Raw genomic sequence first — 23,772 nt, 5'->3', positions numbered from 1 at the left:
AGGACACGATCCCCAGGTGGCTTCACGAAAGTCATCACCAGGAACAATGCTGAGTGTGAACCTGTACCTCTGTCTTGGGAGAACCCATGAGTCATGGTGCTCTCTGACCTGCTCCTGAGGGATCAGATGGGACTGCAAGAACATGGGTGGGAGCTTGAGATGAGATTAGTGCTGCTCTGCTGAAACATCCTTTACCTTCTCTTGTCTCCAGGTGACAGGGATGTGATATGTTCAGTTGCGCATTTTGAGAAGACCATTCCAGTGGTGTGTAGAGGATGGTGTGGAGGAGGCAATATGAGGACAGGGAGACCAGATAGGAAGTGGGTGCCACATTGTGCTTGAGCTGGGGAGATGACATGGGGATGAGAACTGGAGAGATGTTTGGAGGTGACAATGTATATGATCTTGGTGCCAGGAAGACAGGGTACAGCTCAAGACTCCATGACCCACCAAGAACATGTCTGCCAAGTGCCACGCTTTGCCCACTCCGATGGGCAAACTGCATATTCCCAGGGAGGAAGCTGTGGCTTCTTGCTTTTGAGATGTCGATAATCAGGAAAGGGTTTACATATAACATGCATTCTAAAAAGCAGAGACATTACTTTGCCAACAAAGGTCTGTCTAGTCAAGGCTATGATTTTTCCAATAGTCATGTATGGATGTGAGAGTTGGACTATAAAGAAAGCTGTGCGCCAAAGAATTGATGCTTTTGAACTGTGGTGTTGGAGAAGACTCTTGAGAGTCCCTTGGACTACAAGGAGATCCAACCAGTCCATCCTAAAGGAGATCAGTCCTGGGTGTTCATTGGAAGGACTGATGATGAAGCTGAAACTCCAATACACTGGCCACCTAATGCAAAGAGCTGACTCATTGGGAAAGACCTTGATCCTGGGAAAGATTGAAGGCAGGAGGAGAAGGGCACGACAGAGGATGAGATGGTTGGATGGCATCACTGACTCAATGGACATGAGTTTGGGTAAACTCCGGGAGTTGGTGATGGACAGGGAGGCCTGGCGTGCTGCAGTCCATGGGGTTGCAAAGAGTCGGACATGACTGAGCAACTGAACTGAACTGAACTGAAACAGAAGAAACAAAGGGCCTCAGGACCTCGTTTCAGAGCTACCCAATCTTTAGGATGATTCTCGGCCTGAGGATCCTTTCTGGATCTGAGTTCAGCTAAGTCTCTCTGGCTGAGGTCTTTCTAACTCGGCAAAGCCAAGCTCTACGAGAAAGTGAAGTCTTTCTGACAGGTTTTCTTGCTTTATACATTGCACTCATTGAAAGCAAGAATAGTCCCACATTTTCACCCTCACAGCTCTCTCTCCAAGTACGTTAACACTTACAGTTGAGATGTGAACCAACCTGTCAGGGAATGCTGTGTTACCAGGCTAAACATGAATACAGCTGCTTTGTTCAGTTTGGAATGTTTACAAAGTCTTCGGAGGCAGACTCTCTGGTCCACTTAATTAAAGTCTCTGGCAAGAAGCAGTTTGAGAGAGCTTTTGAAAACATGCAGTAGGCAGTAAAGATGAACAGAGACCAGAGGGAGAGATGGTCCTCAATTATTTGTTCTGACGATGGGATAGGACACCCGCAGGACTGACCCTTGTTTCTAGCTTTGAATAACTGCAGAACCTGGGGCAAGCTCCTTATCTACTCTGCGCCTCAGGTTCTCACCTATGAAATACAGCAACACCGATGTTTGGGTGGTTGTTAAGATTTTATTAACTTAAACAGTTATACTAGTCACAACAATAACAATGGCACCATTTTCTGTGCCCTTATGTGGCAGACTGGTGACACTGTGGAGGGAACGGTATCTGACTATGAGGCTCTTTCTTCTTTGGAATTTTTTCTCTTCTCAGCTCGGACCATAACCCTGAGCCCAGTGTCCTGGAAAAGCCCTCAGAAGTGTTAGTATGTTCTGTGCCTGGGTTTTGGCAGAGAGGTGAGGAGGTGACATTCCCAAATGTCCTAGGAGCTCAGTGGTGTGATGCTGTCTGAAACCACAGGGGCAGGTCTGCTTGACATGGCCCAGGGTGAATTTTCAAGCCCCTGGGAAGATGGAATTTTCAAGCCAACTGGATGAAAACAAACCCAAGCAAGGATTCAGGGAGACAAGGTGTGTCCTTGAGGATATATGACCAGAGGTACCTGCTACAGAGAAAGGTGGTGTCTAGTCCTAAACATCCTCTCCTGAGTGAGGCGAGGTCATCTGCCCTTAAAGAAGGTGCATGAGGCCTGGGAAGTCAAAGATCAAACCCTGACACAGGAAAAGGTATTCTGATTCTGGGGCCTGGCACTGGACCTAGGCAGGAAGTGCAAAGGCATTCAGGTGGGGTCTGCTGAAGGCTCTAACTCCCCTGACCAGCCAGCATTCTCACTCAATTCTAGGAATGCCCAGCAGCCTTTCACAGCAGCTGGGCCTTGTTAGCCCCTAAGGGAGGGTCCAGAGGAATGCACGGTCCCTGGACCCTTCTCGTTTGCAGTTTATAAATAAGTACTAGGTGATTGGGTTTTTACATTAGCCTTTTGTGAGTTATGTTAGTGTAACTCATTCTCTCGGGCTCCAATCAACTCTGGGAGAAGAGACAAAATTGAGGGTCTGGCCCTGCGAAGCTGTAGATGAGGCCTGCAGCTGGGAAGCTGCACTGGGGCCCTCTGCCCATGGGGCACTCTCCCCGTAGCTCCCAGCCATGCTCCATCCCACTTGCACTGGTGGCCACATTAGCAATCTCACAGCTGCAAATCTCTCTAGATCTCAGCCATTTGGTCTCCAGTTTTAGAAACATACAAATAAAAAAATTAAGTGTTAATTTCAGAAAATACAGAGACGTAAAAAGAAGAACCCCCCCCCCCACTCTCAGCTTCTATAGATAGCCAGGATTGACATTACTTCTGGTATTAAAATAACACAAAGCAATAATTTAGAAAAAAAATCACACCAAATAATCCATATATTTCTTTAGAGGCCCTCATTTTAAATGTTTTTGTGAAGTTATTTGGTCTGTTTATGTTTTTTCTAAGTCCCTCTCACTTTATAAAGTCCATTACAAAATCCTAAGAGACCTTTGACCAGCATAAGCAGAGTTCACACCCTCCTTTTTGAGTCTGTATCCTTCTACTTATGACACTGTGTCCTTTGTGGGTCTCTATCTCTCTACTTATGACACTGTGACCACAGTGCTTGAACAGTAAGGAGATCAGACCAGTAAATCCTAAAGGAAATCAACCTTGAATATTCATTGGAAGGGCTGATGCTGAAGCTGAAGCTCCAATACTTTGGCCACCTGATGTGAAGAGTGGACTCATTGGAAAAGACCCTGATGCTGCGGAAGATCGAAGGCAAAAGGAGAAGAGCGGGACAGAGGATGAGATGGTTAGATAGCATCATCGACTCAGTGGACATGAGTTTGAACAAACTCCAGGAGACAGTGAAGGACAGGGAAGCCTGGTGTGCTGCAGTTCATAGGGTCGCAAAGAGTCTGACATGACTTAGCGACTGAAGAACAACAATCAGTGCTTCCCAGGAACAAGCTTAACTTGGTAATTTATATTCAGTTTGTGGTTCTCTATGACCCCTCATATCCATGCCCCCACAGAGTCTAAAACACTCATCTGGCAAGAACCACCTGCAAGAGAGTCAGAAAGACATGAGGACTCTTGCTGCCCCCACGTACCTGGTAGTCCATTGGCCGCCCGGCACTTGGCTCCATCTTGATGTCTGGCTTAGACCTGAGAAGGAGAATGTACTGTCAGGCTGGGTGTAAGGGCACTGCTTGCAGGGGAGGAGAGCACTGGCAGTGGTTAGACCTTGGAGAAGGGAAGAGGACAGAGTCATGATTGTCAAACACTCCAGGACTGCCAAACAGAAAGGGGATTAGTGGTTCTCAGAGGCTCTAATAGAGAGGACTAATCAATGGCAGAAGTAAAAGGAGGCAGGTCATTAGGTCAACAGATTCAAGTGTTGGGCAGCCCTGTGATTTCCCTTTGCCCAGAGGTATTCAATGACCTGGGAACAGCCCCCTGCCTTTGCAGGGAGGGAGGTGAGGGAGATATCCAGGAAAAGAAGAAAGGGGCAAAGTTAGGAAGGAGCTGTCCATGGGCTCTGATTCTTCTCCACCCCAATTCCAAATATAGCAAGCTAGGCCTGCCTGACCTGGTGAAGCCAACCAGGGTTGCGAGGCTCCTGCCCACTTACCGCTTGTTGGAGACATTGGTGGTGAGGGCTGTGACGGATGCTAGCGACACGGAGTCAGGGTCCAGCCCATCCCCCAGCCGAATGGCCAGGCGGTCAAGGTCCTCCATCTCCAGAACAGCTGGTTCATCTGGGGAAAAGGGAGGACTAGTTAGGTGGGCTGGATGGTGGGCTGGTGATGGTGTTTCCTCTTTTGCTTTGGCATCCAGGAAGCTAATAGTCAATTTCCAGGTTTACTTGGTGGCATCTACTTAGAATGTTATAGTCTGCTTATCTGCAGTGTTTCTGACCTAATTTTGATCTTTAACAGATATTGTATCTGGCCTTGCCTTTTAATTTTAATTGAATATAACTCATCTCTGGAGAAGGAAATGGCAACCCACTCCAGTATTCTTGCCTAGGAAATCCCATAGACCGAGGAGCCTGTAAGGCTACAGTCTACGGGGCTGCAAGAGTCAGACGTGAATAGTGACTAAACCACCGCCACAATTCACTATGCAAGTACTGAATATCCTTTGTGGAAGAAGGTTAGGAATAAAGAATCCAAACTTATGTATCTTCTATCAATGGCTACCATTTACTGAGTGGCTACTACATGTCAGGCATAATGCTAGGCACTTTATACACATATCTCTAGCTCTCATAATCTTCATAGTCATATCTTGCCAATATAGGTACTATTCTCACATCACAGACAAAGAAATTGAGACTCAGGAAGGAACTTATCTTTGTAAAATAGCTGATGGACTTCAGAACCTAACCCTGTACTGATGTGTATTAATCCAATGAGATGAAGGAATGACGATTCTGAGAAGCTACCCAAGGATGATGGGTTTGAGCCTCAGCCAGCAGGTCTACCCTCTCCAGTCTAGGAAGGAGAAAGGCACAGCTGGAATATACGTGGGGGCAAAATATAAGGAGAGAGATTCTGGGACCAGTGGGCCACACGGGGGATGCTGGGAGAGAAGCCAGGAGCCCTGAGGATGGTGGACGTGTGATCCACAGACCTGACTTAGAAAGCTACACACAGCTCCACTGTACTTCCATTTCTCCCCTTTAACAGCTGTCGTGTCCCCTCACCCGTGCCACAGGCCACTCCAGTCTTCCATACCCACCCTGCTTCTCTCCCCCAAGGCGGTCCCTGCAGCCCCCTGAGAGGGAACTGGGTAAATGTTGGGCAGAGAGTCCTGCCATGGAGCAGGCATTCTCAGGACTCTGATTTTCCCATAGAAACAGGGAATTGGCCAAATAATTTTTTTTTGTTGTTATTCCCTCCTCTGATTAAAAATCCCTAGGCTTCTGTGTGAAGGATGGAAGCCAAGAGGGCAGGAGGAGCCCACTAGACAGAGGTCTCTGCTGCTGCTGTTTTATATCGGAGGAAATGTGGTACCCACCTCCAGCCCTCGGAGCGCCCCCTTCTGGAGGACCTCTCTCAGGACGGGGTTTCTCTGACAGCTAATGATAGGCCAGGCCCCTCCCAGGTGGCTCCTCTGGCCAATAGCAGGAGAGCCCACTGGGAGGCCGCTCGCGGAGAGCAGGGGTTTCGTCCCTGGCAGGTGCGGAGAGAGGGGTGAACTAGACCTTGGTCAGGGGCACGCATCCGTACCTTGTCTTTGGGGTTCCTCCTTGTGAGGCCGGTTCTTGCCGAGCTTCATGGCGGAGAACACGCTTCTCCCGGCTCTGTGAGGGGGCAGCCAGAATGAGGTGGAGGGAGATGGACGTCAGGAGGAAGACACACAGACGATAGAAGAGCAAAACCCGAGAGAACTCGTAAGGGAAAGGAAGATCCAAGCCCCAACCCCTTACCTACTGGTCCCGAGATATCCTGGGGGCCAAACTTCCCAAATTGGGAGCCCTGAAGGAGAACTAGGGCAGAGGAACCTCCGTCATATCCTCCTTCCCCATGCCTTCACACCATTAAGGAGCAGGTTGGGGACAGCGACCACAAGAAGGTGGCCTTCAGGTGGAAAAAACCGTTTCAACTGAAGCCTGTCAGGGTCCTAATCCCAGCCCCCTCAGTTCAGTCTTAGAGCTCTGAGCTCCACCAGTGGGCAAGACTCATCCTCTCCCACCGTGGCCGTACTTTGGCTGGATGCAAAGAAAGTCAGACAAGAGAGACAAAGCATCAGAACAGAATGGCAGAAACAGGACTCAGAGGGGCAGAGCTGATGAGCAGGTAGGAAGTGTGGTTGAAACAAGCTGCTTAGTTCTCAGACAGCCCTGGTACTCAAAGCCTGCCTTTGTGTCCTTGGATTCTCCTTGGTCCCCAGTGAAAAGGAGATGGGCCCTTTCCTGTCCCCATCTTTGGTCCTGGTTTTACCCTTTTTGCCTGTCCCTTCTCACTCCAGGCAACCCCCACCACCATCCCCCACCACCTTCTGCCAACCTCCAGGAATGTATGGCAGGCTCCATAGTTCCTACCTCTTCCTCTGTTGGTCTGGCCTTGTGACCCCGGGTGAAGGGCCTTGCAGTCAGGAGAGCTGACGAAAGGGGGCAGGGGGTCCTTACTGTATCCAGTGATGTCCCTGCAGCTGAGCTTGCGATCCTAGCTCCAGGAGGGACCAGGAGTAGGACCAGCAGGGGGTAAAGTGCAGTATTCCATTACCCTGTCAATATTGCATGAGATGGACACCTGACTCCCTGCACTTCCCATTCTCCCTCCTCCTGGCTCTGCCCCTGTCAACCTGGGCCCCATTCCTAGGTGGGGCAGGGTGCAGACTCTAACCCTGAGCTCACCTATAGCAGAGCCCACCCATCTTTGAGTCAGGCATCTCCCAGTGGAGGTTTGGCTATGGTTCCCCAAGAACTCCTGTTCTTTATGTTGGGTCATGTGAGATTCTGGAAAACCTTCTGTCCTTGTAGAGATGGCCTAGAAACTTCAAGCTCCTCTACTTAGGGTTGGGGAGCCAATCTCATCCTCCAAACCTGGCCCTAATCTAGCTACAGGCCTTTTCTTTACTCTTTATATGCTCGGCCAGACATGGAGGAGTGTATTAGGAGAGCAACTAAGAACCACTTCTTCATGTGATACCAGTTCACAGTTTAGGAAACACTGGCATCTTGATGGTTTCCTAAAAAGGCATGAGGCAGGTGAAGGAAGGTTGGGGAAACACTGATCTCTTTGCACTATACAGCGTCATGTTATCTGGGGCATATCAACAGGAGGAGAAGGAGAGAAGTCACTCTAAAAAAAGAAAACCAAAGCCTTTGGAATTATCTTTAAAAGTTTCTCCCCAGTAAGAGACAATATAACTTTCCTTGAGCAACTAATCTGGGCCAAGGCTTTTCCAGATGTTTGCTAATTTCATCTTCATGGCAGTCCTGGGAGGGACTGCAGTCCATGTGTCCTGGGAGGGCCATATGCTTCTCCTCTTTCAACCCATGAAAAACCTGAGGCTCAGAGAGTTGGGATGGAAGCTACTGTCTCCCAGGGCAGCAGTACTTCCAACTGCATCCTTGATGCTGTAGGGTCACACTTCTCTCGGGGTGTGAATCCCACATCCTGACCATTGGGAATGGTGGTCAAAAGTCTCCAAGAACCAGCACAGCTTGCTGATGAGGAAAGATGTCATCTTGAAGAGTCCCAGGGACCATGTTTACAGAGAGGGGACTCATGGAAAAATAATCTAAGCATCAATACATTTTGGGGAAAGAAGGCTATAAATATTAAATCACCAGTGACCTAACACTGAACAGATCAATGAGCCTGTTAATAACAGTCATAGAGTGGTGAGAAAGGAGCCGTCTTGCCTGGCTTACAACGCATCATCCTGTGAGATTTCTCCCTGCTTGATGGCCTTGGTGGCCTACAGGGCAGGGGTGCCAGCTGTACTCTGACTCTGCAACGGGAAGTGAGCCTAGTGGGGCCCTGTCTCTGCTTCCTGTCTCAGTGTTTGGGTTTTCTTTCCTCCCAGCCTTGCTGCTCTCCTGGATAACCGAGGAGTGTCCTGGAGGGCCCTGTGCTGACCAAGTACAATCACTGCTTGGCCATTCCTGGGCTGTGTCATCCTTAGAGTCCCCAGCCCCAGTCCATGTGTGACCTACATGCTGCCATCACACGCAGTCTGCTCTAGCCACACAGTCCCCATTCCCCACCCCACCCCTGCCTTAATGTCCCCCAGGAAAGTGCTCTGAGATGGTAGGTCAAAGCCAGGTGTCAGGTCAGAATAGACCCTGCCTGGAGAAGCCAGCTACTCTGCATCCTGGGATGGGTGGGATCTAGCCCTTCTGCCTGAGGCCCAGAGGAGGTTAGGGTGGCAGGGAATTGTGGATTTCTGATGCTGATCCCAAGGACCCACCCAAGTGGAAAAGGGCCTGGGGCTTCCCTTAGGCAGTTATGGCCCTTGAATTTGAAAGTCATTTTATTTCTTAAAACAAACATATTTGGAAGCAAACACTGAGACTTAAAAAAAAAAAAAAACTATACTTATTCAACCATTGTTTACCAGAAAGTGAAAGTGTTAGTTGCTCAGTCCTGACTCTTTGCGACCCTATGGATTAGGGCCCTCCAGGCTCTTCTGTTATTGGGATTCTCCGGGCAAGAATACTGGAGTGGGTTGCCATTTCTTTCTCCAGGGGATCTTCCTAACCTAGGGATTGAACCGGGGTCTCCTGCATTGCAGGCAGATTCTTAACCATCTGAGCCACCAGGGAAGCCTGACTATTGTCTACTAGACCCGGAAGCAATTCAAAGAAGAAACTCCTCTCCCTAGACCTTGCATAATTTTAACTATCTCAAGTGGATACGCTCATTAGTGGGACTCCTGTGTGTCTGGGAGTATCTCAGAATGGAGACATCCTATAAAAAAATGCATAATGTGTAGGATAAGTGTAATTCCCAGATTCTTACTGTAGGCTCTGGACCTGTTTGTTTCTCTTAGACCTGCTTTTCATTCCTGTGGACTGTGGGCAGTAGAGCATGATGCCATTGGCTATCACTGCCCTTTGTAATCCTCTGATTGATGACACATCATAATTCACTATAGAAAAAGCTTTTGGGCTTCCCTGGTGGCTCAGTGGTAAAGAGTCCATCTGCCAATGCAGGATACATGGGTTCGATCCCTGGTTCCAGGAAGATCCCACACGCTGCAGAGCAACTAAGCTGGTGTGCCTCAACTATTGAGCCTGTGCTCTAGAGCCCAGGAGCTGAAACTACCGAAACCCGCGTGCCCTAGGGCCCGTGCTCTGCAACGAGAGAAGCCCCTGCAATGAGAAGCCATGCGCCACAACTACAGAGTAGCCCCCACCGGCCATAGCCAGAGAAAAGTCCTCGCAGCAATCAGGACCCAGCACGGCCAAAAAAGTAATTAAAAAAAAAAAAAAAAAGAGCTTTGAAAAAAGAAAAAGCTTTTTCTGCTTATCAGTTCCCAGAAAACAGCATGCCTGTTTCTCTTGGCAAAGGGTAAAGGTTATTTTTCAAATAAATGTTAACTTAATCAGGGAATTTTAAAGATTACCCACTTTGTATTAAAGATTTGGATTTCAAAAAAGGTAAATTGTTGGTTACTGATCTACTGATGTTTGTTTGTTCTAAATTCTGCATTTTGTCTAGAAGGTTCTCCAATTGCTACAGATGTAGTATGGTCAGAAACAGACAAATACAACAAGCCAATAATCAACTTGGTGTACAACCACTTTGCAACCAAGTGGCTCCTTATTCGTAGCTGCATGAAAACAGGAAAAGCAGGAGGCCAGGGAGGTGGGCTTCTCAGGACCCTCTGAGGGTTTGTGGTCACAGCTGAGCTTTCCCATCACTGGATTCATGGCAGTCGTAATGATACGCACCCGCAATTTAGACTGCTAGTTCTCTCTAGAGAGAAGTCTTTAAAGTTAGTTCACTCATTTTAAACTCTTTTTTTCATTTATGGACCTAATGGTTTCTTTGCTTGTTCCATGGCTCAGAACTAGAAGAATGTCTTTGTGGTTGGGTAAAGCTCCTTGGGGAGAGACCGGAACTCTTCAATGATGACTTGGAGACATTCGACAAACTAGACTGTGTGAGCTGAGTCCCACTCAGTCAGGTGTCTGTGTTATCCTGGAGGTTGTGACTTAGAGGGGTGGGACTGGAATTGAACCAACTGAGGCCGTGGCTTCTCCAGGGCTTCTGCCCTCCAACCACCTGCAGCAGGAACTGTCAGAGCTCATTAGCTCAGTTCAGCTCAGTTCAGTTACTCAGTCATGTCCGACTCTTTGTGACCCCATGGACTGCAGCATGCCAGGCCTCGCTGTTCATCACCAACTCTCAGAGCTGAGCTTATTAGCTCAGGCCTCAGGTAATTGGGAGAAACAAATTCCTACCTAAGAGATGGCTTCCCTGGTGGCTCAGAAAGTAAAGAATCTGTCTGCAATGCAGGAGACACAGGTTTGATCCCTGGGTCAGGAAGATCCCCCGGAGAAGGGAATGGTAACCCACTCCAGTATTCTTGCCTGGAGGATCCCCTGGACAGAGAGGAGCCTGACAGGCTAAGTCCATAGGGTCACAAAGAATTGGACACGACTGAGTGACTAACTTTACCTAAGAGACACCGGATTTGTGGAAATAGAGATTTCCTTTTATTTCTCCTCAGTAGAGACAGAAACTAACAAGTCTTGCCACACAATAACCTTTCAGAGATTTAAAACAGTTCCCACAGTTTTTCTTCTTCAAGCTAAAGAATTTTGACTTATTTATCTCTTTTTAGAAATCCCTAAGGCTCTACACATTAAGATAAGAATAATAAATGCCAGTTATGTGAATTGGAAATGGCAGAACATTAGGATGGGGTCATGCTAGGGAACCAGCATTTACTGTGGGCCCACTACATGCGCTCACCGAGGCACCCCTTCGTCCAGTTGTGGCCAAAGGGGTCAGGTCAGTCTGAATCCCTTGGGGTCCAGCCCAGGACAGACTGCAGAGCTAGAAATCAAGAAGGGTCTTAGAGCATCGCTGATCTCAGACAGAGAGGCTAGGGGACTGGCAGCTTGTATGTGTCTCATACAAACCTTTTATGTCCAATTGTCCATGTAGAAACCTGACCCCGAGCCCTCTCCCTAGGTGGGACCCTGAGCTCAGCATCTGCCATCATCTCCCACAGGCCCCAAGATCTGGTTCCCTGGCTCCCTCTCCAAGCCTGATACACGCTCAGCCTGCGGCTTCTTCCCTTGTTTGTAACCTGGCAAACTCTCTGACCCTTCGGGTCTCTGGGCCTGAGTTTCCCCTCTCAGTGCTGCTGCCTTGTCATCGTGTTTTTTTGCTCATGTATAACAAGTGGGAATTGGAGTTCGTGCTTTCATTAAACGAGGCTGCGAGTCCCTGGGATGTTAATGCAAGCAGCACACCAAGCCCCATCAGTGCTCATCACTTCAGACTCCTGTACACACAATTCTGCTGTCGCCATGCTAACCTCAGGTCGATTGATTTTTAACTTATTTTGGACCACTGTTCTGAGCAAATCTCTTAACATCTCTGGGGCTCAGTTTCCCTATCTGGAAAATAAAGACCACACTCTTGGCTTTTTGGCTTTTGTTGGTGTGTTTGGAGAACTGAGAGCGTAATCAAGGGCTCTAAACTTCCTGGGCCTACTGTAAACTCTGGGTCAGGAGTTAAAATGCCCTGGGTTTTATTTAGTCTCAGCTCTGCTGCTCTTCTGGGGCTCAGATCTGTCATCTGCAAGAACGGGTGTTGGAGCAGAGGCCCCCTCCAGTGTGCTCAACCCTGACTGCCACTCCCCTTGTGAATTCCCTGTGATGCTAGAAGGTCCTTGAGGTGACACAAGCTCTGGGGGAGCCTGGGGGACCCACTTGTCAGTCCCCCCACCATCAGGCCTTGAGACTTCCCAGTACCTTGTGGTGGCCCCTCCCCACCTGGAGGCACCTCCTTCTTTCCCTCTGGGGAATGGAGACAGTGAAGACCACCAGAGAGGGGTCGTCCCTCCTTAGCTTTCCAGGCTTCATGTTCCAGCTGCCCCCTGTGGCCACTCAGCACCCAGAATTTGTCTTCCTTGGGCCTCCAATGCTACATGTCCATCTGCCTGGCCCTGCCTTGGTACCAGGAGGAGGCAGCTTTTGGCCTCATGAGCTGTCCTTACTCCCTCCCTCACAGGAGAGCCTGCCCACAGGGATGGGGGACTGAGCAGGGAAGTGGAGGAGGAATCGAGACACTGAAAGGAGGGAGGAGAGAGTGGAAACCAGAAGGCCTGCCCCGACCCTGACACCTCCGTGTTCCTCGCCCCCATGGCCAGATGGAGAGACCTCCCTCGCCCTACCTTTGCCCAGTGCTGTCTCCACTCGGATCTGGGCCCCCCGCCACCTGCACCCTGTGCTGGGGACCCTTCCCTCTGACGAGCTCCATGGGCTCCACCTGGCCTGGGACACCTACTTGTGCTCGCCATCTCTGCCTCCCTTGGTCTTCTCTCTGCCTTTGCTGAGTAGGAGGAAGAAACGAGGAGACAAGGGGACGTGCGTGAGAGCCTGTGAACCAGAGTCACTTGCAGACTTAGTCCCTGACCCTGCTGACCCCCATGATCCCGGGGGCCTTCTTGTCCCAGAGACCCTGCCTCCCATAGCTTTTCATGTCAGCAAGCCTGAGCCTGCTGGGCAGGGATCCCAGGTCCCTGGGCTCTACCTTGGGGGTGGGGGGCTGTAATCCTGATTCTGAGAGAGGAGCTCTCAGGACTGGGCCTCCAAACCCAGAAGAACCTGGAGCCTTGGTGACAGAGGAGGCTTCAGGGTCCCTGGATCTCCCCCCACCCCAGGTCAGGGTCTGGGGAATTCAGGATGCGGGTCGCAGGTGCCACAGGGAACACAAGGTTAGATGAGCCAGGCCCGGGCCCGGGCCACCAGGCTGTCTTCCTCAGGCTTGATCCCCTCCAATGGAGTAAGGGGCTCCTAGGCTCTGAGGAACTCAGAGAAGAAAGGGGGCCCCAGGACGTTCTGGGTCTGCAGCAATAAGCCAGCTGTGGCTCCAGGGTTCAGAGCAGGGCTCCTCCTCCTCCTTAGGGAGACTTCCAGAAAGCCCTTGTGGAATGTTCTCTCACTGCTTCCCTGATGCTGGCACATTCCCGCCCTACCCCTCCTCACACACTCCAGGCCTCTGGGCTGGCAAAGGGGCCTGCACAGGTGCACACTCTCAGTGTAGAAATGGAGAAGGGAAAAGCCCCTCTTTTTGTGAAAAATAATACTCTCCTGATTTTACTACGACCACTTTAGGGACTACAGCTAGCATTAATATTAGTAACTGTACAGCCCTGCGTGGCCTGCCCTCAATCACTCAGCCCACAAGGGTGAGGATGACAGGTTTGACCTCATGGTCATCCTTGTTGCTAGGGAACCCCTCCCTGAATCCCCAGACAGGCCTGACTTTCCTCCTAGAGTCCACACTGTGTTTTTAGTGTTCCAGTGTGGCCAGGTAAGTTTTGTTCTTCAGTCAACACACACACACACACAAGCTCTTTCTCTCTGTCTCAGTTTCACTCACCTCTTCCTCAGGCTCCCACCCCCAGCGCTCTGTCTGCACAGTTAGAAGCAACCATGGGGTCGGGGTAGGGAATCAAAACTGTGGCCTCTGGGCTGAAGAGGACCCCCACCTCAGGTGAAGTGGCTGAGTTTGGGAGGAATCTCCTGGGCACCGCTTCACCACAGATCTCACCTTGGCCTTGACCTAGCTCCTCTGGGCTGCTTGGGAGCGGCTGCAGCTCTGGAGCTCAGCCTGGTGGAGGGGGGTGAGGGGAAGGGCTTTGGGAACCTTGCACTCTGGGGGTGAGGCTGAGTGTGCTGACCCCCCCGACCCACACACACATGTCTATGCACACTCTGGGGCACATGCCTCGTGCGCATCTCTGTCAGAGCCCCCAGCCATGCACACATGCCCGCTGCCCCCTGGCCCCAGACATAGGAGGGAGGTCTCCATGGGTCTCCACTGGAGTAGAAGAATGACCCAGAAGGAGAACAAGAAAAGTGACCCCCTCCCTCCCCTCCCCTAGGATGAGGCCCAGCAGAGGCACCCCTACATCTCCAGGGACACCAGAAAGGGCGGTAAGCAGGAGTAGGGCCGTAGGGCCAGGCAGGTGGACAAAATAAGGAGAGAGTCTTGGAATACGCCTCTGCGGTGCAGCTTTGAGATTAAAGCTGGGTTCCCTTCTTTGTCCTTTCTAACAGTGGATCCTTACCAGAACCTGGTGGCGTGTGCAGCACCTCGGTGTCACCCAGAGATAGAACATACATGCAGGTAAGCGTGTGAAAACACTCGAGCACTTGAGTGTGTGTGCACGTGTGTGTGTTCAGGGCTGAAGTCTCCTCTCTCCTCAGACACCGGGGCAGGTGTACACTGACACACAGGGGCCCAGAACCCTGACTTTTTGGTTCTGAGAACAAAGTGCCCCTGGAGTTAGTAATTCATTCCCTCTCTCTGCAGCACTGATAGCAAGGGAGGTGAGGGTAGCGGGGCGAGGGAGCCCTGCGAGTGGGTGAGGCCCCAGCCCGGGGCCCAGGTGGCGCTGAAGCCCTGGCTGTGGGCAGCTTTGTTGGTACGGCCCTTGAAGTGGGATGGGGTGATAATATCCGAGAAGGATCTTGGACCAAAAAGTCAGATGCTGCTTGGGGTAGAACAAGTTGTGGTGGGGTGACATGGAGACTGTGGGAAGGGAGGAGGAAGGAAGGGGACCCTGGCTGAGCACTGGCCACGGGCCAGCACTGTCAGCCAACAGGGACTAGACAAGCAGACAGAGTGACTCAGAGGGCGTGTGACTGGCCAGGGCCTGGGATTGATGGACTGAAGGAGAGGGTTGATGGAAGGCAAGGGGTGCGGGTGGTGATAGGTTGGGGGCTGGGGGCAGAGCTGCCAGCTGCTTCCCTGAGGTCCAATGGGAGGAACTTCCAGGAAGATCCCTACGGCCTTGGCAGTGTAGAGGAGTGACTGCAGAGGTCCCTTCCAGGAGGGAGGGTGAGATGGCAGGAGCCCAGCAGGGGGAGCCAGGCCCTTGAAGAAGACCCCCACATCATTGCCTCTGCCCTCCAAGGAATAGACATCTCTTGCCACCAGTCCTGAGCCTGAGGCTGTTTCCTGACACTCACTCCACAGCCCCCTACCCCGGCCTCTCCAGCCTGCACCCCACCCAGCCACGACCAACAGGGAGGAGTGGATTCCCACACCAGACCCTTGTGGGTCCAGACGACCAGGCGAGACACTGCTGAGTGCCGGCAATGAGTCGTTGGGAAAACAACAGAGGGGCGCCCTGTAGTTTGGGCACCTTGACCTACAAGGGATGGGCCTTCCCAGGAGGGGCTGAGGGCTGGAGGGCAGGTACAGGCGAGGGCGGGCTTGGGGCCAGAGCTGAGACACATGCATCCTTTTCTTTTCCCTGTCCCTGTGTTGGCCTCATTCTCTCAGAAGGGCTCTCTGGCCGGTGGCTTCCTCCCAGACCCCACAGCTGACAGGCCTGGCTGGCCGCACCTACGTAAGGAGGATGAGACACATTGAGGGTTGCGAGACCAAAATCAGGTTCTCCTCAGAACCCCACACTTCTTGACTAAGGCCCCAAGGGCCCCTGTAGGGCAGCTACAGGAAACTGCAGCAAAGCCCAGGTTCTCTATACCCACCCCTGGGGACTGGGAAAAGGAAGAGGTTGACGACTGCAGACAGAGCTCCTGGTTTTCCCGGGGCCACTGGCCTGCACTGGTGGGGCTGGGTGAGTGTGAGCATGGATTTCCAGCCGCGTGGGGGCCGCCAGCACAGACCCTGAGAACGCCCGTGGTGTCGCTGCCACGCGTTCTCCGGCCAGGTCTGCAGTCATCAACCTCTTCCCATTCCCAATCCCCAGGGTAAACCCCTCCTCTCACTCCTGCTTCCTGCCGCTGCCCTGGGAGAGGCTGTGTGAGGGTCAGGAGAGGTGGGAAAGCCAGGCCACGGCCTGAGGAAGGATGGGACACCCTCTGTCTCCGAATTCCTGGGGCCCAGGACCGTCTGCAGGTCCAGGACCAAAGCCCAGCAGGCTTGCCCGCATCGTCTCACTGCTCCCTCCAGCAGCACCCTGGCCTACTCGTGGGTGGAGAGAGGGCCTCGTTCAACATTGCCTGAGCTGCAGCAACCCTGCTGCCATCTTGGCTGCCCAGAACTCTGGAGAATGGCTCCCCGTGTGTGCGCCCCACAGGACCCAGAGAACCTCTGCCTCCCTCTGGACGTCGGAGCTGGGGGCGGGGGGCCAGGATGCTCAACCCACTGTTGTTATTGACCCAGAAGGCTAGTGATTTTCCCAAAGTCACTCAGTCAGTTAGTGGCAGCAGGACGCAACTCACTGGGGCTCAGCTCCCCTGATTCAGAGCCAGCGTTCCTCTTCCTGAAGTTGATGGCCCTCGAGAGGCATCCAGTCTGTCCCCAGAAAGCCCTTTCTTAAAGAGTTTTCTTAAAGCCCACTGTAGTCTCAGACAAGCTCTTTCCTCTAAGGGGACAGAAGATGGGGACCCGATGGCACCCTTAGTGTCCTTGTCCCCATGCTCGCTCCCCACTGGGTCCCTTCTCTTTTCACCATTTTCAGACCAATTCCTAACCCTCTGCACTGTCCAGCCAACAACCTGTTTGTCACCAGCCCTCATGTGGGGTAGCACTTGGCACCCCAGTTATAGCCTGACCCTCCCTCAACCCCTTGGCTCTCCCAGCAATAGGGTAGGGGTTCCTATTGTCCTGGGCCCCCTTGTAGAGGTAGCAGTGATGAGCCAAGGGTCACAGGCTGGAAAATGGAAGAGCTGGGACTCGGGCCTTTGTCTCCTGAGGCCAGATTGTATGTCCTCTGCATGCCACCCAGCCTGGAGTCTAAGGAGGACCGGCTGCAAACTGGCCTGGGTGATACCGCCCACCCCATAGCTGGCCTGGAGGCGAAGGGCCAGTGACATTTGCCACAGGCATGTTCCTTTGATCTTATTACTGTTACTCCTCACTTGGCTCCCAGGGTCTTAAGCTTATATGTGTGTGTGTGTCTGTCTGTCTGTGTGCAGGTGGGGGTGAGTGGTCCGAGGGCAAAAAAGGAAAATGTATTCATGTAATTAAAATATAAAGTCAAATTACCCTAATTTAGAATCTGTGTCTTTTTCAAGACAAGCACTGAATAAATTTCACTTGGAAAGGACAGGGTGGAAGGAAATGGGAGGAAGATGTTTCCAGTGGGAGGGGAACAACCCCTCTCTCCAAACCCATCCCCATCCTTCTGAGGCACCGCTGACTTACCTGTGTTTCACACATGATTTCCAGTTACCTGCGGAGAATGTTTTACCAGCCTAGCGTCTGCCTCTCTGGGCCCTAAGAGTAGTACAATTGCACTTCCCTTTTTGGAAACATAATGCATTTGGACCCAGCATCCTGTCCTCTGTATGTGGCTGGACTTTGCAGATGTGACTCCTGGACACCGAGGGTGCCGGATGCCATCCTCTCAATGGAAGAGAGGCTAGGTCCTGACCAGGACTGCTGGCTTCACCCCAGCTGGAAGGGACCCCCACCCTTCCCTTGTGTCTTCACCGAGCCAGGCTGCCTGGGGCTAGTCTGGCGCTGCTGGGTCTTGGGCCAGAGAGATCAGGGCCTCCTTCTGTCCACTTTTCCCTTCCTTTGAGGAGGCCAGAGGTCTAGCCTCTTCTTCTCATGTTAGACGCCACCCTCCCAGAATGGCGCTTCCCTCAGCACAGGGGGAAGCCTGCCCCCTGGCCATGATTCCAGATACTCTGCTGCCTCCCCAGTGAGTTCTGGAGTTGGGGGTGAGGGGAGGCTGCAGAAACCCCTTCCCTCCTCTTGTATTGACTCTCCAGCAACTCGGCTCTGTGCTCCGAGCCCAGCCAGGCCTAGAGGGGCCTTCCAGGGGCACCAGGGCCCAGGCACACTCCCTGTGTCTTTGGGGAGAGAGGGCCCAGCCTGTTACCTCCGGAAACTCTTCTCGCCTGATGGCCGGGAGCTGGGACGGGAGCCGGGTAGCAGCCCATCCGTCTCCTGGCTGTCCTTCTCTTCCTCGTGAAGGGACTCCTCTCCCAGAAAGTCCCCGTCATCCCAGGAGCCCACTGTGCCATCTGTGGCCTGATACCGGACCTCCACGCACAGGCTGGTCTGGAGGAGAGAGGGGTGCTGAGCGGCTGGGAGGGCAGGAACAATCGTAATCCCATGGACTCTGCTGCTCCATGATTTTACAAGGCCCTTCCACACCCTTAACTCACTGAAGGAGGGCGAGCTGGGGACAGTCCTCCCACTATGTTCCCATTTTGCAGATGAGCAAACAGAGGCTCAGAAAGACTGACAAGCACAGACTCAGTCGATAGAACAGGCTCTGGCTCCAGATCCTGTTGCGCCTGGCTCTCTTCCCGCCCTGGTGCCTGAGGTACGGGGTGGGGGGCCCACCTGGACAGCTGGGTCTGGGCTGGGGGTAGGCTCTCTGAGTCCACTGTGCACAGAATCAAGGGCATCCTCCAGTGTCCCCAGGGCACAGGTCACCCCCTCATCCTCAGAACGAGGGTTGCCTGCAGGGACAAGGGGTGGTCTGCCTGAAGTCAGCTGATGTCCCCTCACTCCTGACGATCGCTGGGATGTGATGACATGAACCCTTCAGCAGAGGAGCCCAGACCCTGGGCACCCTCCAAAGGCGCGGTCTCAGCAATTCTTCCTGCCCGTCTGACACCTACCCTCCTACTCTGGAGAGGAGGTACCATCGGGTGACCCTGGACTTTTCTCTAGGGGAGCGTGGAGCCCCAAACCTGGAGCCATGCTGTGCACTTGAGAATCCTGATTAGGCGTCTTGCTCTGTATCCTTGGGCCACTGCCCTCCTCTCAGCTCTGGTTTCTCCCTAGTGCACAGGGAGGACTCATTCTAATCCCTTCCTCAACCCACACGGGTGCTAGGACATCTTCTAGACATGCTTGCCCCCTCTCCAAGTCAGGGTTGGCTTGCTCCGGGGACCCCCACAGGCAGCTTTCACTTGGTGAGTGGGCCTTGGGATGCCAGCCTTCCATTTCCCCTGGGAAGGGAAAGATACACACATTTTCTGAATCCTCACTGCGCTAGTCATCATGGTAAGATGCTTGATGTAAACTCATTTGATCTTCCCAACACGTCAACCTGCCCTACCTAACACATCAGGGAGGTTAAGTTACTTGCTCAAGTCACACAGCTAACAAGAGACGGAGCTGGGATGTGAGCCCAGCCTGGCTGACTTCAAGCCCCACATCCTTCCCACTGAGCAAATGTGGTCCGTTTGGTGAGACCAAGCCTGTTATGGTGGGAAAATGGTGGCCTTGGAATCAAAGGTCTGGGGTCCTAGAGTTGATTTTGCTGTTGACCAGCTGTTTGACCTTGGCTGGTCAAATCCATTCTTCATCTAGGACTTCAGAGTTCCCATCCATAGAATGGGTGGCAGAGGTAGGTGGTGGGTGAGTTAGATAATTTGTAAGTCCTTTCCTCAACTGAATTCCTACATCTGATTCTAGAAATACAAGGCCAAGGCTGTGCCATCTGTTCCTGCCCATTCCCACAGTTCTCTCTCATGTTTTACTTCTCACATTCTATGCTCTTCCTCTGGACATCTATGTTCCTCTCCAAGTCCTCCACACCACCAGTGTCTGGAGCTTGTTTTTCACCCTCTCTCCCTTTGCTGTGGTTGCTGAGACCCCAACCCACCTGATTTCAAGACGTCCCCCCACCCCTGCCTATGCCTACATGTGGAAGAACGACCTCTTTGGGGCCAAGTGGAGAAGCCCCTTGTTCTCAGCAGGGAAGTGTCTCGAGCCACCACGGCACTGTGGGAATTTCTGCCCCACCCTTGGGGTTCCTCGGAGAGGGTTCTTTCCATTCTGGCTCCCTGTGGCTGCAGTCTTACTTCTGAGGTTACTCTGCTGACCACTATGTAGGGTCATACGTGGGACCAGGGTTGGTGCAGCCCCATTTTACATATGGATAAACTGAGGTCAGGAAATAATAGCTACTGATCTTATTGGGTTGGCCAAAAAGTTTGTAAGATGTTATGGAAAAACCTGAACGAACTTTTTGACCAACCTAATATTTACTGAGCATTTACTATATACTTAACTGTCCCAGGCCCCTTCTGTGCATTTCCATTTAATCCTCAGAAGAGTCCTGTGAAGTTGATACTATAATTTTGCTCACTTTGCAGATGATGTGTAACCGGCCCAAGACACACAGTTACTGAGTGGCCTAGCGAAGGTCTGTATCCAGGAGCCATGTTCCTCACCACTAGGCTCATCTGCCCAGGGGTGGGCATAAATGAGCTCAAGGGGACAGATGCATCAGAGCAGAGCCTGGGGACTGGGCATCTCGACTGGTTTATTTCCTTCCTTTGTTTGCATGTGTATTAAGTCCCTGCAGGCTGTGCATCACTGGTGCATGTGTGTTTGCTGGAAGTCCAGGGATGGGTTGTGACAGATAGAAAGAGGTCCCTGCCCTCATAGAATGGCTAGTCTTAGATGCCAAGGCAGGCATGAAGGTCATGCCCTGTAGAGGCCAGCAGGGCTCAGGCTGGCTTTCAGATGACGAGGATACCTCTTCAGTGACCCCTGACCTGGGTCCAGATGGAAGGCTCCCTGATGGAGAAGGGAGGGAGTCCCCTAGTCACCATCACTTGTACTCTCACTGCAGAAAGGGCTTCAGTGTCTGCCACCCTCAAGGGCTCCCCCACGGCCCCCCACGGCCTCCAGCAGTCTGACCTGAGTCTCCTCCTCCCACAGCACCTTTCTACCCACGAGGACACCCAGCCTAGACCATGCTATGTGCAGGCGGGGGCAGGGGTGAACAGGCCCCCAGGTGACCCAATAATGGGCACGTCCAGGGACTCTCTGGGTGCCCCAACCTTGATGATTGCATTGTTGTCATCCATCAGCGTGTCGGTCACCTCCACGTGGTTCTCCTCCACCACCTTCTGCAGCACCATGCGGAAGGTCCCGATCAGCCTGTGAACAGCAGAGGGGCACGGTCTTCATGGTTTCACATCGAGAGGTCAGAGAGCAAGGCTGACATCCCAAGAGGCTGTGACTGGCTGTGAAAGACACCGGTGGGCTGGAGAAGGAGAGGGCTGGGCTCCAAGCTGGGGTTGGAGAAGGTGGCCCAGGAGCTGGGGCTGGCCAGAGAGGCATGTCCAGGAGGGTCTGTGACCCCCAACAACTGTGTGCATTTGTATGTATGAGAGCCATTTTCCTGGGAGAGCTCGAGGGCAGTGAGCACCCGGGGGGATGGTCACAGACTGGGATTGTGATACCCTGGTGGGGCTTGTGTTCCTCAGGTTTGTGCTGTCTCGGGATTCAGCTCATCCCCCGCAGAGTGGCTTCCAGATGCCCAGTATGGAGGCTGTGGGGAAGGACTGGAGGCTCCACCCGCTTCCACCTCCCAAATGACGACCAAGATCTCTATGAATGAGCACCACTGGCTCATTCATCCTCAGATTGAATCATTAGTGATGCCCATACACACCTGCATTCTGCAAGCTCCTTGGGGCAAGAACCCATCTGACTGTGGGTTCCCCATCCCCCTAGGTACCTAGAGGAGTGATGCAGGGCAGTGATGTAAAGGGCACAGTTCTGGAGTCAGAGAGAGAGGATCGGAAGCCCAGCTTGGACACTTACTAGAGAGTTATCTGCTACCTGGGCATCGAACTTGGGCTCACTCAGTCTCAGATTTCTCCTAAGATGAGCTAATACCTCTACTTTACTGCTTAGAAGACCAACAGAAATGCTCTATACCAAGTTCTCATCAGCACACCTAGTGCAAAGTCAGCACTCCAGGAAGCTGTCTGGTCATTGTCAAGGGGGTGACATTAGTCTGTGAGCCTTTCCAAGGCTCTAGTTTCCTATTTCAGCCTCTAGTTGATATTTCTGGCTCACAGGAAATCTCAAAATCTACTGGCTAGAATTAATGAACAACAGTGGGGGCCCCATAAATGCTGACTGAGTCGAGTTGTCCCACACTTTGCCCCACAATTTGAAGGTTATTGCTCTGGGAGAAGAGGGTACTCAGAGAGATGTTCTCGCATGGTGATTCCACGTTGGGTAAGAGCCCCTCCTGTCTCACACCCTGTAGATGCCCGCCCCCCCCACCCAAGCTTTTGTCCCTTCAGTCAGAAGTGGTGTGTGTCTTGCAAGGGACATAAGAGGAGAGTTTGTCCTGCAATAACATTCTTTTAAATGGACAGTTGATGTGATCTTAGTCTTATGTAAAGAATAAAGAAAAACATTTTTATAAAACTTTCCTCCTTTCACACGTCTGAACTGTTTAAGCAAAACCAGGGTGCTTGCTATAAAAACACAATTTCAAAACATATGCCCTTATGCTGCTTCTAGCAGAACACTGCCCTCAACCCCTTCCATAGACGTTCTCTGGGGAAGGAGCTGGTGTAGGAAAGAAGCCTTGGGTCTGGTCTGTCTGGTGACCCCAGAGACCATATCCAACCCCGACCCCTGCTGCCCTCTGTCTGGACTGGCTGGAAGCTCAGCAGGGTGTGCCTATTGCTTCTCCTCCTCTGGGTAGGTCCGCATGGAGGAGTTGCCTGGGAGGGGGCCCAGGTGGGCTCCTATGTCCCTGGAGAGCTGGGACCTTTCCCTGGAAGGTGCAGGCATGAGGCCATCCATTCTTCAGGAAGGAGTGCCAACCCTGGGTCAGGAGGTCTGGGTTGAAGACTAGGTTCTGCCTTGACTCTGCTGTGTAACCCTGGGCAAGGACAGTCTCTGGGCCTCAGTTATACCTGAGCTGTTGGTGAAGGAGCTGGAATCATCCATCTTTGGACAGCCTCCCTTATGCAGCTCATCTGGGTTACCCACCACAAAGAGAGTACCCCTCCCACCCATCCTACCGACAAGGCCCACAGTTGGGCAGGCTGAGTGGAGGCAGGATCCCCGGGTACTCAGCCAGCAGGGAGGGGGCCTTCACACACTGGGCCCGCAGACTGACCACAATAGAGCTGCAACCAGGCTCCAGGACCTGTCAATAATTCATTGCTTTCCCCTGGGAGCTGGTGTCAAGTGCCCGAGGCCTGGCAGGGCCTCCACTGCTCTCCTGGCTCCTGAATTATTCAGGAGTCCCAGGAGATTGGTGCCTGGGTCAGGCCAACCCCCTCTCACAGGGCCCTGGACAGGCAGAGGGGGTCGTACAAGATCTTCTGGATCCAACACTCACTGAGTCCTCATAGGGAAGCCCAAGGCTCTCAAAACAGGACCTCATTCTAGGTGGATGGAGCAGACCCAGATCTCCTGGCCCCTGACAAGGACACTTTCTTTCTTCAATCCCTGTCTCCTCTTCTCCACAGCCCCTACAACTGCTGGGTGAAGGGCCAGCTCCTAAACTGCCCTCTGCTTCTAGGGCAAGTCCCATTATTTGTGATGAGTGATGGGATCAGACCCAAGGTTCTAAATCTCACACCAGCCTCCTTTACCTCAGTTTCCCCAAATGCACCAGTCAGGTGACTGGGTTCCTGGAGCACCCTAAGTTCTTCAGAGAAGAAGGACCGCTTGGATTTGGGCTCCCAGATGCTCCCACCCTGTACGTTATCTCCTCCTGACCAAAGGGGACACTCATTCATTCAATCATTCCACAGAGTAATGGGGGTCTGCTGGGTGTAGGCCACTGTCC

At 52.3% G+C, this 23,772-nt stretch overlaps 1 protein-coding gene across 4 annotated transcripts in view; it reads right to left on the bottom strand.

Moving 5' to 3' along the window:
• Window positions 1-23,772, bottom strand: part of OTOF (otoferlin) — an 88,092-nt gene that overhangs the window by 33,959 nt on the left and 30,361 nt on the right. For all 4 annotated transcript variants that reach the window (XM_015473545.3, XM_015473546.3, XM_005213063.4 and 1 more), the window contains exons 4-8: window positions 21,005-21,104; window positions 18,076-18,257; window positions 5,805-5,878; window positions 4,202-4,328; window positions 3,681-3,735 (exon numbers count right to left, since the gene is read on the bottom strand). In XM_015473545.3, coding sequence (XP_015329031.1) covers window positions 3,681-3,735; window positions 4,202-4,328; window positions 5,805-5,878; window positions 18,076-18,257; window positions 21,005-21,104 — 538 coding nt within the window. The remainder of the gene's footprint in view (window positions 1-3,680; window positions 3,736-4,201; window positions 4,329-5,804; window positions 5,879-18,075; window positions 18,258-21,004; window positions 21,105-23,772) is intronic.

This window comes from Bos taurus, chromosome 11 (genome assembly GCF_002263795.3).
Source record: "Bos taurus isolate L1 Dominette 01449 registration number 42190680 breed Hereford chromosome 11, ARS-UCD2.0, whole genome shotgun sequence".
Taxonomy (NCBI): Eukaryota; Metazoa; Chordata; class Mammalia; order Artiodactyla; family Bovidae; genus Bos; species Bos taurus.
Note: the sequence above shows the minus strand (reverse complement) of the source record. Positions and strands in the feature narration are given on the sequence as shown.